Source organism: Phoxinus phoxinus, assembly GCF_949152265.1.
Source record: "Phoxinus phoxinus genome assembly, chromosome: 4".
Taxonomy (NCBI): Eukaryota; Metazoa; Chordata; class Actinopteri; order Cypriniformes; family Leuciscidae; genus Phoxinus; species Phoxinus phoxinus.
The window spans coordinates 8316671-8333983 of record NC_136879.1 but is presented as its reverse complement, the minus strand read 5'-3'; the positions used below and the strand labels follow the sequence as shown (position 1 = coordinate 8333983).

The 17313-nt window shown below is 43.3% G+C and overlaps 1 protein-coding gene across 3 annotated transcripts in view; it reads right to left on the bottom strand.

Annotated features, from left to right (window-relative positions):
- Positions 1-736: 736 nt before the first annotated feature.
- cep295 (centrosomal protein 295) overlaps positions 737-17313 on the bottom strand; it is a 33053-nt gene continuing 16476 nt past the window's right edge. Inside the window, exons 12-30 of one of the 3 annotated variants that reach the window (XM_079609817.1) lie at positions 17041-17108; positions 16796-16964; positions 16428-16643; positions 14478-14622; positions 13597-13752; positions 13346-13510; positions 12755-12783; positions 12238-12334; positions 10487-10621; positions 10312-10407; positions 8252-8349; positions 7917-8172; positions 7741-7845; positions 6217-6626; positions 4440-4571; positions 2612-2684; positions 1859-2126; positions 1000-1099; positions 737-871 (exon numbers count right to left, since the gene is read on the bottom strand). In XM_079609817.1, coding sequence (XP_079465943.1) covers positions 833-871; positions 1000-1099; positions 1859-2126; positions 2612-2684; positions 4440-4571; positions 6217-6626; positions 7741-7845; positions 7917-8172; positions 8252-8349; positions 10312-10407; positions 10487-10621; positions 12238-12334; positions 12755-12783; positions 13346-13510; positions 13597-13752; positions 14478-14622; positions 16428-16643; positions 16796-16964; positions 17041-17108 — 2757 coding nt within the window. In that variant the 3' untranslated portion in view covers positions 737-832. The remainder of the gene's footprint in view (positions 872-999; positions 1100-1858; positions 2127-2611; positions 2685-4439; positions 4572-6216; positions 6627-7740; positions 7846-7916; positions 8173-8251; positions 8350-10311; positions 10408-10486; positions 10622-12237; positions 12335-12754; positions 12784-13345; positions 13511-13596; positions 13753-14477; positions 14623-16427; positions 16644-16795; positions 16965-17040; positions 17109-17313) is intronic. The other 2 variants (XM_079609818.1, XM_079609819.1) reach the window with 2 other exon arrangements.

Sequence of the window (17313 nt, the reverse complement as noted above, 5' to 3'; positions counted from 1 at the left end):
TGGACAGCATTGCTGAGTATTTTCTGCTTAGAAAGTTTCTGAGGTCACAAACTACCTTGTAACCAATCAGATCAACGTGTGATCGTCAACCAGTGGATCTCTGAGTGAGTGAGTGTGTGTGTGTGTGTGTGTGTGAGTGAGTGAGTGGAGGCGGGGCTCATTTGCATATTCATAGAACTGCGTCTACTATATAAATGAGGCAAGGGTGCAGAGTTACATTCAATCTATTTAAAGGCATGAAGAATGTTGTTTTCAAGGAAAAAAACGTTTAATAATATAATTTTGGTGATCAGAGACGAGTGTAAAGTGATAAACTGATTGACTACAGGGAGACTTTAAGGGTTGTTTGAGTTTATGTAACACACCGTTGTCATTTAGTCAACGTTTCGGTCCAAAGCTAACAATTCAAAGTGTATTTTTTGCAAGCTAGAGTTTTCCCCAGTTTGTGTCACACTGAGGTCACAATGCTTCCATATCCAGATAATTTAATGCTTCTGTAAAGTTGCACACGTCCCTTCAGAAGTGGTCTCAGGAGAACGGACTTCATGCATCCACTAAAATCTCGTTTAGTGGCAAGACTGGTCTAATTAGCAAATAACAAGACAGACGGATTGCTCCTTGACTAGCCGCTAGGTAAGACACGGTTCTAACAGAATGGCTGTTTATGGCCCCTATCGTGTTTTCCAATCACACCACCAGCCGCTTTCAGCGATGTTCACAATGACACGGACAACTATTGAATCAAAGAACATTTTACTTAAAATACACAACATACAGACATACAAATAAAAGTGCTTGAGATGTTAAAATCTGATTGAGACGAACACAGACGTCACGGCTTGAGTGTGGCCCTCAGTTTCTCCAGCGTCTTCTGTAAGAGAGAGAGAGAGGCGCGTCACAGATCTCAACTGTACAACACAGAACTAGCGTGTCGAATCTTCAGCTCATGTCATGTGACCAAGATGCTCCTCCTCAGGCTGTGTAATGAGTGCGTCTCACCCTCTGGAAGTCTCTGGCTCTCTCCCGGTTCCTGGCGTACGCCTGCTGGCGGCTCCGGGACTCCTTCTGCTGCTTCACTTCCTCTAACTGACTGTACAATCTGAAACCCGACAGGAAGTTCAGACACAAACCACACTTCTGTTGACCGACTACACAGCAGAGCATGTTCAGGGCTCCGGATCTAAAGCACTTTGGGTTGATTTCACTGCAGCGTTTAATACTACGCAGGTTCATTGGTCATCACATGTGAATATAAAGTCCGGCTTTATATATATTGGATCAAAGACTCTTTCAGAAAGGGTTTATGAACGGCTTATTTTCAAGAGAACGGGTGTCAAACACGGGCTCCGCAGGGTTGTGTTTAGTTCCCACATATGCAGATGACGTGCTCTGGGTGCAACTTTGGAAATTTTTCTCTTTACAATTTTTTTTTCAAGATTACGAAAAAAAATATTAGTAAACGTTGAAATTAACATTAACTAAGAATGAGCAATACTTGTGTAAACAATAAAAGGCTGTGATTATTTTATGTATTTTACACAGAAGATTGAAACACTTTTATGAAACCGAATAAGGCAGTCGTGTGTTTATTAGTCATGTGTAAGAAGCCGCATCGTCTCACAAACTCGATTTAAGTGCGATCACAAGGAAATTACAATTAATCGTGTAGCACTATTGTGTACTTTTGGTGTCGGTACTAACTACTAGATTGTTGGTATCGTGACATCGCTATGTATAACTTCAGTTTAGTTTTTTTCAACTTGCACCGTTTTCATGAGATGCCCATCGGCACATTTGCGCAGTAATGATGGCCGTGTGCTTGCTAGCGCTGAGCAGACGTGTCTTCAGTGTGCCGTACCTCTCTGTGCGCCGGAGCATCTCTGCCTCCTCCACGCGTCTCTGAGCGGCGGTGCAGATCCGGACCTCAGCAACACTCTTCAGGGCGTGTTCAGGCGCCGCTTCAGCAGCGTGTGCTGCGGCGGGAAGCCCGTGTGACACGTGCTGCTCGAGGCGTGCCGTCCCCGTGCGTCTGGCCCTGATCTGTGCGACCCGGAGCGCTGACCTGTGAGCCAGACCGTCCCGCCGCTGACGCTGAGCAGGAGAGCTCTGAAACTCCAGCAGCATCACTGCAACACACACACACACACACGCTGTAAACGGGCACGCTAGGGCTAGGCACAATTCATTACATTTCTAATCGCGATTACGAATGCCACGATCATGTAATCGTTCAAAGCCGTGATTACAAAAGTCCACTGACATTATTCTGCGTGCTTAAGAGTGTTTAGAGCACGTTACGTTGTGAGAGGCAAATCACGACTACTTCAGAGAACCAAATGTATTATTATAGGCCTATATAATTCCTAAAAAAGTGGGTCGCGGGACTCGCGGCTTGATGACCATGCCGAAATGTGGGTCCTATTATGGCCGAACGAGTTGAGAACCACTGGTATAAAGCTATTCAGAACATCAATGTAAATTGTGATTATCGTAATTAATAAAATCGCAATTACAATTTCAAGGGAATAATCGACAGTTTAGATTTTTGTCCTAATCGTGCAGCCCTAAGTCACGCCTTCATGAAGAGTTCACGGCCTGAAAGTTCACCAACCAGCATGAGGGAACGATGGCTCCGGCTCCTCTGATTGGCTGTCGTCCTCCACCGGACGGCTCGGCGCTTTGCCCTACGAGAGGCAGGATTTGTTAGGTTTGAATCTTAAAGGAGTCGTTCACTTTAAAATTAAAATGACCCCATGATCTACTCACCCTCAAGTCATCCTAGGTGTAACTGACTTTCTTTCAGACAAACAGAGTTATCTCAACAAACACCCTGACGCTTCTGAGCTTTATAATGCCACTGGATGGCAACCATCAGTTTGAAGCTCAAAAAAGTGGATCTATCATCATAAGTGTGCTCCTCACAGCTCCGGGGGTTAATAAAGGCCTTCTGAAGCAAAGACATGCGCTCGTGTCAGACAAATATTCAGATTTAAAACTTACAACTTAAACCAAACGAACATACGGATTCGACTTAAAGTCCCTGTAAAGTCTAAATTAAGTTTGTCTTCTGAGTTTGTCACACCACAGGAAAATGTGTTATTAGCCACCCAGCCAAATTTGAATGATAAAAAGGCGGGCAAGTATAAAATAAGCTATCAAAATCTTGAAAAATTATCAGTTCTCATGCTGCTCAAGCGCTGGGGGCGTGTCCGCTGGCGGCGCTGAAACTTACACTCATTGGTGGGCACGCACTGCTGATGATGGCGGGAGGATGAAGGTCGAGGCGGGAGATCGTCGGTTCGGCCACATTCACCAGTAACAGCGGATTATTTATCAGTGAATTAGTTGTCTCCGATGAAAGTTTATAAATCTATCCCGTGTAAAATGAGCACTACAGAGGCGGGTGTTGGTGATCCTCAGCTCTCCATCAAGGTGGCTCTTCACAAAATTACTCCCCCTCTTCTTGATGTGATCGTTTTCCGGAAATTTAAATAAGGACGCCGATCTGTTTTGTACGTGATCCAGGTAATACGCCTTTCCGTGACGAAGGCATCGCTAGCTAGCAAACTGTAGGCTGTAGTAAGTAACAGTACTAGCAGTAACTCGCGATTGAGCGGCAAACTGATGTAGATGTGCTCGATTTATATTGTTAGGGGCGGAGCCAGCGTCAGAGCCCCCGATTTAGCCCCGCCCAAACACGGTCTAACTCCACAATTCAGTACGTCACAGTTCAGTCTTAGCAATACATTTATGCGTTTAGAATTTTTTTTTTGAATTGCTTTTACAGGGACTTTAAGTGTAAAACGCAACTTATGCGAGCAATGCGACGTCCTGCTGATATTTAGGCTACGCCACGATGCACTGCGCTACTTCAGACGCCACAGGCTGCGCTTTAGGTGCAAGTAGACTGCGTATTGGATACTGCGTTTCTAGTTGCCTAGTTACTTTGTGTGAGAAAAATGCCCATATTTAAAACATTATAAAGTAAAATTCGAGCTTCCAGCCATACACACAGTCTAGTTAGGCCTAAAGCACAACTTGTGACGTCAGTAGCGCAGTGCATCACGGCGTAGCGTAAATAACAGCAGTGTCACATTACCCGCGTTATGTCGAATCCATATGTTCATTGGCCGAAAGCTAAGTTATTTTATTTTGTGTGAGAAAAATATACATATTTAAGTTTATAAACGCATGTCTTGGCTTCTGGAGGCCTTTATTAACCCCCAGAGCACTTTGATGAGCGTCACACTGATGCTTGCCATGCACTACCATTATAAAGCCTGGACGAGCTAGGACATTTGATATAACTCTGAGTTTGTCTGAAAGAAGAAATATACAGCTAGGATGGCTCGAGGGCGAGTAGATCATGGGGTCATTTTCATTTTAAAGTGAACGACTCCTTTAGGAAGTGATGCATGATGTGCACTCCGTGTCCTCACCTCGCTGCGGTCAGATGTGCCCTCCGGTGGCTCACTCCCCGAGTCTTCAGTGAGGTCCTGTAGGGTGGACTCCGGCAGGCTGATGAACGAGATGGTGGACTCCTCCAGAATGCCCTTCACGTCACCCGCCGCCTGGCAGGAGCAAGACCAGTTTATTTCAGACACTCGTTCAGTCGGCATAGGTTGGCATATTCGCCGGTTTCACACCGCAGGCGTCAGGGGCGCGTGAGCAGCGCAAGTATTCACTGGAAGCGTTCTCTACTAAACGCCGACAGAAGAACCATTTCAAACAATGAAATATAAAATAAAAATAAACCAGTGTTAAAAAAAAGTTCATTACAACTTTGTAAATAGTACTTCTATGTCATTTTGATTGTGATTGTATTGTAAATAAATTCTTCACTTGGTCATGTTTCATGTAGGCCATAGTATAAAAATGGACTGAAGTGGACCGTAAACTTGGCGGGGGAAAAAGACGGCAAACTCTGGTTTTATTTCGGTATTGCTAGAGCTTATACCTGTCCGGTTATTACACAATAAACTAAAAGAAAGTTTATCATATTTTCTGGCTAGCGTACTTTATTTTATTATCATAACCATAGACTACTTTCACCCAAACTGAAATAAAAACAAGTTTAAATGGGTACATTTTCTAAAATATTTAGGCTATTGAGGTCTTCATTTTCTTTTCAGACACAGCCTAACGTTACTCCAGTTCTTGTTGAAACACACTAACATGCAAATTCTGTGCATTTTGGCCACTTTCGTGTGAAATGATATTTTGTCCATCAAAAATGTGCTTCACTTTAATTGAGCGCTCCTGCTAGACGCTCACGCGCTGCTCCTGCTGTTGAGCTACGCAACCTCCTCCTGTCGTTCTATTTCCGAAGCACGCGCTCCTCTTCTGGAAACTCTGGCTCATAGAGGTATGGTTCTGGATCTGGACGGTCTGAGAAGTCACCCTCTTCGTCTCACAAAATCAGCCGTTCATCAACATTCACTATGTCTACTGTAGGAAAAATATCCAGCTACTAATCTATTCACGCCGGAAGGTTGACGGAAGTTGTGGGATTTCAGTGCTGCGTGATATCTCTGCGTCCAAGTAGCTGTGCTTCGCCCTAATATAGTCCCAATCAATATCTGCCTAGGACATCGCCTAGTCTTAATCGGCATCACTGTTTGTACTCGTTGTGAATACGCAGGCCACAAGTAATTAGGTGTTTTTTTTTGTTTTTATCATTTTTACTCAGGACATGCTAGCTGGCAACAAAGGATTCCATTCATTATGCTAAGCTAGGCTAGCTGCCAAACTAAAACAATGCATGCACTGAGACAAACATGCATTTGTCCACCTATCTAAATGTAGGAAAGGCGGCGAATAAGTGTTCCTTTAAATCTGCAGTGAACCAAAGACAGTCTCAAAAACACGGTTTGAAATCGCTGGTGTTTCTGATGTCACAAACTACCTTGTAACCAATCAGATCAATGTGTGATCGTCAACCAGTGGATCTCTGAGCTGACTGAGTGAGTGGAGGCGGGCCTCATTTGCATATTCAGAAAAGCATATACTAAATGAGGCAAGGGTGTAGAGTTACATTCAACTATTTTAAGACATGAAGAACGTTTAAATATGTGATTTTGGTGATCAAAGAGGAGTTTTACAGGATTAAATTATTGACTACAGGGGACTTCAAACGTGCAGGTGTGTGTTTTTATTTCGCTGACCTCAAAGAATCTAGCACAAAGCTGAACGGTCAGGTGGTTTCATAGACTCTACCTGTGCTCTTTCCAGAAGCTCACTCAGCGTGTTTTCCTCCACAGCTGACATCACTTCCTGTGAGGGTAAGTGGACTGCGGGTGCCAGGCTTTCTTCCTGTAGACGGGTCTGGAGAGGGGAGCGTGGCATGAGGCTAACGTCCATGTCATCGGCCTCACAGAGGGACTCGTGGGTAAGCGAGAGCTGCTCCACTGACACCTGCAGGGCCGCTCGAGACTGCATCAGTGCGTCTGCGCGCAGGAGCTGCAGGGACTGGTCAGTCGAGTTCAGCCAATCAGAGGCCTCGTCCACACTTGCATCCGTGCCGCACTTCTCTGCTTCCAGCGGGACGCAGAGAGCCGTCGAACAGTCCACGCTCTCGTTGTTTGTGACGTCAGAGGGCAGAGGAAGAAACAGATCTGAGGCGTCGTCTACGGCACAGAAAGTAATGAACATCAGCAACTCCACTGAGCTCTAGAACAACAGACTGAAAACGAACCGCTCCAGCAGGGCAGCAGTGCAGACTAGTGATGCACCCAAATTAAATTAAAGATCTCATTTAGCAAAAACATTAACGTTTAAGTACTAATTAAATTAATAAAATCAACACTCAAATAAAAACTGAGTTTCATAAAAACACTTAAATTGCACAGAAGGCAGTTTTTATAATCAACTTAATTTGGAGTAGAAACATCATTATATCATTGCTGAACTATAAACATTTAAATGGTGAAATTTGTATGTTTGAATAAATCCTGAAAACAATAAATTTTGAAGAACAGGTTAAGAAACTAATGAATATGTAATATGGTGCATATATATATATGCGCCTCTCAAGAGTTATTTTCTAACTATAGAGTTTATGGTCACTGAATGGCTTTTAAATGTGTCGTTATGAGACATAATATTTGAGACAATATTTTATTACTGACTGTTCACTTGTTTTTAGTAATGTTAGAACTGTGTCAGTGAAGAGCAAGCTCTCTCCGCCAGAACCGTCTTGCATCTTCGTCTTCGCACAATCCTAATTACAGCGTCCTACAGATGACATTGCATCATATGATGCTCATAAGTTTCTTCATATTGCGTTAGTAGCAGATTACACCAAATCAGTACAAGAATAAACATTGCACTACGAAATATCTCCATAAATTGCCTGTTTTTGCACTTCCTGCTTTTCCCTGCTTGAGAATGTCTGTGCAATGAATGGATGACTTTAGCACACGTGTGGTTTTGTTTGCCCTTTTTTGCAAGTGAACCAAAATTTGTAGTGTGTGAAAGCGAACCACACCAAAAAGACATTGTATTTGGTCCGGACCAAAGCAAGTGAACTAGCGGACTTTCCTGGCGTGAATACACTAACATTAACGCTCGCTCAGCAACAGTTATCAATAGCATGACCAGCTGATAACAGCAGCTGCCAACCAATGTCACTCCTTTCACCAGAAGTTGGCAGGCATAGGCTACAGGAACCAAACGCTGCCAGCTTGTATTTCACTAAATAATCGCTGCTGGCGTAGTTTTTGACAAGTAAAAGTTACCCACAGTTACCGTGTGGGGCGTCAGTAGAAGCGCTCCTGTCCTCGTCAGGTGACCTGGGCGACCCGACCTCAGCGGGCCGGTCCGGACTGGAGCTGCTCACGCCTGCAGCTGAAGCAACACAACCGCAGTCAGAGCAATGAAACACACCGGCAGACGTCACCAAAGCCTCACATCAGTACCTGTGCGGGCGCTGCTCTGATCAAACAGCTGAGATGAACACATGTCTGACGCTCCGCCGATCAACTGGCTGACGGCAGACTGATGGAGCTCAGCGCTCGAGCCGGGCGAGCTGCGACCGGCAGAGGAGTGGCTGGAGTCTGAAGCCGTGTCAGAGGAGAGCGCACGGGGGGGCGCTTCAGACGGGGGGTCACCGGCTCTGATGGACAACTGATCAGACAGGCGCTCGAGGATCCGGGTCACGGCCTCGCTCCAGCCCTGAAACGACCACGCCAAGACATTAGCACGGCAACAGAGCCAGGAGAATGTAAATGACAAACATGCATTCGCGTGTCACCTGACGGCTCGGATCGGCTCTCACTACATTCCTAGAAGAAGAGGAAGAGGATGATGAGGTGTCAATGTCTGGACGGGGCTGAAGCGGCAGGAAAGCACCTAACAGAAAAAAACAAACCAAATAACCGTATCAGAATAAGACGTTTAAAAAAATACAGTAACAAAAAAACTAAAAATCCAAATTGAAATGTTAGAATTTCAATGCAATTCAGAATACGGATGATTATTTCCCTTCATGTTGTAAATGCCCGTATACAGCAGTTAGTGAACCACGATAATGGCTTTTCAAGGACGGGTTCAGTCTATGTCCGTCGAACAAAACCACAGCACGAGTCGGCTCGCTATGATTTACCCGAGGACTCGGTGCTCTCAAAAATATAGCTTATCAAGCAGAGATAATTACTCACTTCTCCTGACTAAAGAACTTTTAGCGTTAATAAGGATCGATCTACTGTCTTATCTGCATAAATTATAAATTAAATATGAAGTGTTGGGTAATTTTATTCAATTTCTGTATATTTCACAGGGAACGGTATATATGACATTTATTATTATGGGTTTATGTGAGGATTGTTTTAAGTTCACTTATATTCAAAGTTATATTTTGAAACCTAATAAACGTTAAAAACGTATAGGTTTCAATTACACTGTTGAATGGCTATAATTAATGTTTAAAATGAAGGGGGGGGGGGGGGCATTTTCATCGAGACATCAGTAGCTGTATTAGTATCAGTGATACTGACCTTCATTCATAAAAGGATGCCATTACAACAAATATTTAAAATATACTGTCTTCAAGTTGTTTCTACATTTATTTGGAGATTAACTTTGAAATGATTACATTAAAGTTTTTTAATTAAGTTTAGACTATTTTAATATGTTTTTAAATTAAGCTTAGACTATTTTAATATATTTTATAATGTTTTTAATCACGCTTAAATCAGATTTTTTTTAAATTATTATTCTAGTTACTTTTTTTTAATCGATTGACCGCACTAAACGACATACAACCAAATATAACGGATAGATTTTAAAAATAAATGGTGACATTACAAGGTGAACCCCAAACAAGTGTCAAGTGGGCCATTAACACACATGAATAAATGAGTAATGAACACTTCGCAGACGCAAACAGTGTGTGTTTCTTATGATTAATTTATCAATTAAGCAGCATGATAGAAATGCGACTAAGCTTTCATTGTCGACTAAATGCCTGAGCGTTTTAGTCGACTAAAACAGAACAAGGTTGACTGAATCTTACAAAATCTTTTTAGTTTTATAAGATTTCATCTAAAATAAAAAAATTGACAAAATGAACACTTGAAGTATCTTGGATGAAACCCATGTGTTGGGCTTCATCCAAGTAAACAAAACTGTAGACAAACCTTACGAAACTTCATTAACCAGCCGCTCTTGATTTGAATAACACGTGCCAACACTTTGGCAAAAAAAAGAGTTTGTATATGTCCGACGGTTCAGTCAAATTTAGTTGACTGCCAAACCAGCAGATAACAGCCAGGCTTCTCAGGGCAGCGATGGGATTGGCGTTTTGAGTCGTCTGTCATTTAAGTCGTGAAGTCAATTGCCATTATTAATGTTAATTAACAGATTTTACATTAAAAAAACACTATTTGTGCGTTGCAACTACGTCACTCTTAGAATTAAATGTAAATTGCACATCATTCAGCCAACTGTCACTCCTCAAACTTTGCGGTGTGTGTGTGTGTGTGTAGCTGTTGGTCCTCTTAACAGCATGAAAAACAACACGATTACACAGAAAGCGAGCAGAGAGCACTCTTTATATTCAGTGGAGCGGTCCAGCGCTTCACTTCAGCATGAGCTCACAGAGACACGGCACAATGAGCCTCTTGTGCACACCGGCTCACTCAGCTGGATAATGAGGATTGCTGAATGTCTGCCATTTCCAGAGGATGTGTTCTGGGCAGTGGCTGTTCATGTGATCTTTGACGGCGCGGGAGCAGATATAAACGCAGTGGCACTTTTCCCCCAGAAGGTAATTGTAATTGTGAGTAAAATGGATTGAGTGAGTCTGTAAGGCACCTGGAGCTGAGATGAGAGCGTCTCCATCGTGTGCTCGCAGCTCCTCGTGAAGCACACTGGACCAGGACTGACCCGCTGGACTAGTGTCCGCCGCTCCTGCACAGAGAACACGTGAGCGTGTGTGTGTGTGTTCTACATGTGCACACACACTCCTGCTACAGGAGCCACTGTTTACCTGCGTGTGTCAGTGAAGCGTGGAGCTCTTGGCTGTATCGGTGGATGATCCGCTGCACAGAACCGCTCGTGTCCTGCGGCGGGTCAGCGGGGGACGGGCCGCACACATCAGGCTCCACACTGAGACGAGAATCCTCTGAGGAACAGGACGGATTTCACACGCATATTCACTATATATATATATATATATATATATATATATATATATTAGGGCGGTCAAGCGATGGGAAAAATTTAATCGCGATTAATTGCGTGATTATCATGAGTTAACTTGCGATTAATCGGAAAAAATTAATTTGTTCTAAATGTACCTTAAAATAATACTTTTCAAGGGTTGTAATACTCTAATCATTATGGGCATGGATAAATATGGACGCTTTATGCAAATGTATGTTTATTATTGACACCATAGTCAACAGAGCATGAAGACGAGACATGTTTCACATGAAGAAAGAACAAATAAATACCAGGTTCCCATTACTTCTCTTTCTTTGCACTGAGCAATTTACTAAGACAAACATGTTTAGATGTTTGCATGACAGGGCAGCTCTTCTGAAAATGCTAAATGTACATTTATTATTTCATTAGTTTGTCTCTCTCTGTGCCCATTTTGATGAAGCTAAATTCTCAATAAAACTGTTTTCATTGGTACTTGGTTTTCATTTTACGGTTTCTGTTGTCAAACAACGGAATGAATATGAAATAGTGACTGAAACGCCACCCATTAAAACATAACCAGCTCTCCCTTCCAAGATGTTAATCTGCACAAAAATCAAAAAGACATTGATAAAGACAATATCTGTGCTGTGATTTCGGCTATACTTGCACATAAAATTAGAGAAGGAACATAATATCGGTTTAAAACTGAATTAAAGCGCTGCTCCTCTCTGCCACACAGACAGAGGCGAAACTAAGGTTTGGGCGCTTTTTAGAAAAATATATATATATTATTTCGCTATAGAGGTCTGCAATGTCGCAGACATCAAAAGATCAAAAGTTGGCAACATTGTGTATCTCCATTTCTCCAATTAGGGGTTGGGCCACGGGTCAAGCAGAAAATACACGCTGCGTTAATCGCGCGTTAAATAAATGAGTGCCGGTAATATGATTTTGCGTTAACTTTGACAGCACAGCACCGCTTCTTATATGCCGCAGCCTATATGAGATTAATCAAGCACTAAACTTAAAGCAGCGTTCACTCACTCTTCAGCTTAGCCTCATGCAGCGGCTCCTCAGGTAAACTAAGGCTGTCAAGCGTTTATCTTTTAGGGTGTAACTTCTCAGCCGAATTTGCCGTGCGATTTAATAAGTTGAATTAATCGCCACATGCAATTAGGTTAGAAAAATGTTAAAGTCATCATTGTGTTAAATGAGAAAAGCATCAAAAGGATATTACAAAAAGTAGCTTTAGAAAGAAATATTTAGTTTGATTCAACAGAATTTATTACACAAACTTTTATGCTACAACGGCCATGTTTGTTATTTTCAGAAGCTGCATCCAAATTGGCATTTAGATATATATTGTCAGACTGTTAATTGCAGCTCAGAGGTGGCAATTGCAATTGCATAAATAAAGCCATGAGGTTAAAAAGTATATTAAAGGGTATAGTTAATTAAAATATTTTTATTATCGGCATGACGCACATGCCCGCCCTCGAGTGCTAATTTTTCAGACATCAAGTCGAATTGAAAAACTGACAGAAACGCCCATCCCTAATGTTCACACACTGTGAATGTAATGACCAAACACACCTGGCTCATGGTCACTCGTGAAGTAGCTTCCCGTTGAGATCGTAGTGGACGAGAGATAGTCAGGATCAACAGATGATGGACAGCCAGCGCTAAACCGCTAGCAAACAAGCAGAGAACAGTTTTACACAGTGCGATTCTAAACACACACACACACACACACTGATCATCGTCACTCTGAGCTCAGTTCAAGTGTAGAGACCTTCATTAGCACACATGCGTAATTCACATGTACTTCAGGTACAAAACATTTTCATCATTGCTCAAACACACTCTCCCACACACACATACACTCTCCCTCACACACACATACACTCTCCCACACACACACATACGCACTCTCGCATACAAGCACACACATCAGCTTCTCTTAGCATAATCACTGGTGTGACGGCACGCTCAGATTTGGCTAGTTTTCATCACTGATCCATAAACTGTGGATCTCAGAATGAGTCAGCGGTCATCAGTGACGTCAGGTGTGTGTTACAGGAGCCGTGTTCTGCAGTGAGAGACCTCTTACCTCCTGCTGGAGCTTCATGAGGCACGGGCCTGAGGAGGAGAAGTCAACAGGGAGCGTTAAAGCACAACCATCTATGGCTGCATGATACTGAGAAGAAGAAAAAAAGTTTTTCTGCCATAAAAAACTATTTCACCAGATGATTTAATTAGCTCTATTTGAGAATAATGAATCATTCTAGAATAATCGGGGTGGTTTTGAAGGGGAGTGAATCTGCATAGAAAAATATAAACAAATTACAAGCATAGACAAATAAAATACGAGGATACTGGGCATTTTGCATGCACGTCTCCGTCTAAGCTCAAAAGAAAGAACTGAATTCGGTGTTCACGAGCCGTGTTTCTCGGTGTGTGTGCAGAAAACAGCACATGAGTCACCGTCCTCTTGCTTGATGCCTGACCAGACTTAAAAACACATGCAAATGATAAACTTTCACTCTATGATGAACTTTACAATTATCCGCGAATCACACAGCTGGCCCGTACGGATCACACACTTGTGGCATGTGACGATCGCGGACGCGTATATCAGCGCTAAAACGATACATCGGGCAGCCCTACAACCATCTGCAGTGCGACCCCTGTGTATATGTACCTGGCGAGGTGGAGTCCTGCAGGAGCATGTCTCTCCAGGACATGCGGCTGGTCCTGCCCGTGACCTGTGACCTTTCGCTCGGGCTGTGGCTGCCGGCGGAGGCGAGCGCGGGCAGAGACGCACTACTGCTGGACTCGCTCACATCAGCAGAAGACGACTGCAGCTCTGCAGGAGCCAATCACAGCACACACACGTGAGGTCAGACAGGATATGATGCGTGACACCTGCTGGAGCGTCAGCTGCTGGCGTACCTGTGTCCAGGCTGATGTTGAGGGGCGAGTCCACTTCCTGTATGGCGCTGAGCTCGTGCTGCTGCATCTGCCGGAGGAACACCAGACGAGCGGGAGCACGAGACACCGGGGGCTTCTCTCTCACACGGGCCACTGGGCCCGGCTCACACACACCGTCTACAAGACACACAGAACCGTGAGTGAGTGTGTGTGTTTTCCATTTTACCGTTTGTGTGTCTTCTATATTTAAAGTGATTTTCGTGCGTCTGGAGCCACCTAGTGGTGATCGACGGCATTCGTTTGTCGCGATGGCCTCACTAATATAGCTAAACCTCTGTGTGTCTGTATATTATATCGATTTCTAATCGACCTTCATCTTAAATTAACCCATATTGATTACCCATCAGGAATAAATCCTTCAGTCTGTGCAGTTTTCTGTTGATGCATGAACAAAACTTCACAACACATTTGTAGCGCGCCGCCCATCCAATAATCACAATAAGCTTTGACAGAATTTTAAAGGCATATTCAGTATATTTTTACTTAACCTTAAACTCTTAGCGATATATGCATTATTTACAGTATTTTTAATAAATCCATTATTTAAAACAGTTTAAATGACTAAATTAAAGCTTAAATTAAAGGTTTGGACCATGCTGTTAATTTTGCTTTAAAACTTTAGAAATGTACTAACAGACAGGGTTCCCCGTGTAATTTACATCATTAGTCGAGAGGTTTTCTTCCCCAAGGAAAACTGACATGTGCTTTGCCTGATATATAACCAAACCAATGATCAAATCAAGAGCTTGTGAATCTGAATCAAATGGCAACGAAGCTCTTTCTGATTCTGAAATTGATTGGTGAAATCTGTGAGGTCAGTGCCCAGTGAGGCCCGTGTTTACCGTTAGCGAGGGCCAGTGTGTCCCCGTCCCGCTGGATGGGTGCTGTCGGGGGTCTGGTGTGGCCGTTAGCCTCTTCAATGGCCTTCAGCAACGTGTTCAGAGTCATGTGATCCGCCGGAGAGCCACTAGAGCTGGACACTGACGCCTGCCAGAGGAGCAGAGGTTCACTGTAAGGGTTAATTACACCATGTGTGTCTGGATCTATCATATTACAGTGCAGAGTAGGGCTGGGCGATAAAACGATAACGATAATTATCGCGATATATTTTTTCTCGATAAAACGATATCAAGAGTTCGATAAATGTTCGATAATGTTTTTGAGCCAAAAGCGGAACGAATCTCATTTGAACCGCGCGCGCCACACGGACCGTTTATCCGCTCGGCTCAAAGTCCAAACGGCAGCGCAGCGCGAGTTCACTAGAGCAGACGCGTTTACTCTGATCGGTCTCGGTCACGAGATCCAGTGAGAGCGCTTGAATTCAGCGAGGAACACAAATGTCTCAGTGATTTAAACCAGTTTAAAGGCAGATGAGACCGCGCTGACGAACAGGAGAAGCACTGTGCGCAACGATACAGTCAGAAGCTTTCCCGTCTACACATTCCCATCATGTACCACGGATTTAACGTTACTGTAACGTTAGCCTAGTAATATTAACTGCACCATGAAATGTGGGATATATTATATATATATAGAATTGTATAATATTATTAATGTAGACGATGTATTGAAGGACTAATGGAATATAATTAACGTTACAGTTTTTAATAATGTATTTAGGCTACTGGTTTTCATAAATACCATAGAAACCATAAAGTTACATTTTATCTGTGGTTATCATGATCTAAATTAATGCATGATGCTTGATGACCAATGGTTCATTTTAATAAAACTAAAGAATATTACATTTTACCTAATAAAAATAATGTTGTTACTTTTTTTTAACAGATGTTACTGTTTTTGTTAATGAACATACATTTTATATAGTAAATCTGCATCCTAACTAAAGCTAATACTACTGTCAACACACTGTCAAATATGTGTTTCGAGACAAAACATGTAATATTAATATTGCAGAAACTAAGAAATTAATTTTCCAATAAAGATATTTATTTTGTTAAGGAAAAATGACAAATGTTTGAATGTTCTACCTCGGATTTGTGAATGTTCACCTGTTTGGCATGATATGTTCTGACAATAAAGAGTAGTTTAAAAACACAACGCTCTGGTTTCTACAGCTTTCACTTAGGAGTACAAATCTGTCTTTAAACTTGAAATAAATAAATATTTGACATTTATCGATATCGACTGATATAAAAAAGAAAATCGTGATATTTTTTTTTGGCCATTTTGCCCAGCCCTAGTGCAGAGTAACAGTTGATTGATCAGAAATTGAAATTAACTTTCACTCACCGGGAAATTTGGCTACTACATTAAGTTACCGGCCATTCAAAACTTCTACTAGCCAAAAATAAGATTTTATGATCTTTATAATTAAATGATCTTTAATCTCCGCTATTGCTTCTCTGCAAATGAACAAGCGCACCGCTCTCTGTTGTGTAGTGACGAGTGTGTTCAAGTTAGCCAGATATGAGCCGATTCTGTGCAATACACTGCATTTGTTATATCATGAGGACTCACGAGTATTTGCTAAATCCGAGCAGATTTGGTTTACACGAACTTCCCCAGCAAAGTGAGTAAACATTAGTAACACGCCACACTGGCTCGTGATTGGACAGCGTTAAGTTTTACGACATGCTGCGTAAATCACCGAACTCTCTCTTTAAAAGTAGTTCTCTTTATTATTTCAAACTTATTTAGGTGAACTCTCTTTGGCCTTGGAAAAAACAAACGAGTAAATGCACGAGAACTCATTTCCTGCTGTAATCGCTCTCAGATCTACTACACGACAGCGAGCTCCTGCTGTGGTGCGCTGGTCAGGTGACGTTCACCTGTGTGTCTGCGGTGATCAGCGCCTGCAGGACGTCTCGCTGTCGCCTCACGTGCCGCCTCCTCGTCTCCTCCGCCTCGCTCTGGACACCAGTGATGACGTCAGCGGGAGGCCGCCGGCTGCGCAGGAGCTCCAGGACCACAGCGGGAGCAGGAAGAGGAGCACGGGCGTCCGGCGAGCGCTCAGAGCCGGCGGGTTCGGCTGGGCTGAGGAGAGCCTGCGGAGGAAACAGATGCAGTGAAGCGGGCGATCGATGAGGATGGGGAGACATTAAGCCTTTTCCTGTTTCTAGTAAATCTGCCATGATCACTTAAAAAGTAGCTTATCCGGCGGTGAGAATGGTGTTGTAAACTGCAGTCGAGCACTGACCCGAGTCTGCCCAGGGCGAGCTGGAAGTGGACCAGCAGGTTCTCCTCCTGGAGGAGCCGAGCGTGTCTCGTCACTGACTGGCGGCTGCTGGAGGGACGCTCGCAGCTTCAGTGTGTGCTGATACTCCTGCAGTCGCCGCCGCGCCTCCTCGACGCTCCTCTGGTGAAGCCTGTGGGAGAGCGCAGGCACAGCGTCACATGTCTGCTGCATCACGAGCATCACTGCTGCGGTCGAGCCGGTCTGACCTGTTCTGCTGCAGGAGTCTCTGCTGGTACTGATGGAGTCTCTGCGTGTGCGGCTCATCCGCGTCAGCCTGCACACACACACACACAACTGTTTTATGGGCTGGAGAGAAATAGTACATGTATCCAGTGGTTTTTGGTGCTTGCATAATGTGGTGCCGCTAGGATTGTCACGATTCCTCGATTAAATTTGAACAAAAAAATCCTCGATTGCAATTTGAGTAACCAGCAAAATACCGGAAGTGGCTGATTCCATGGACAAGCATCCATGAACTG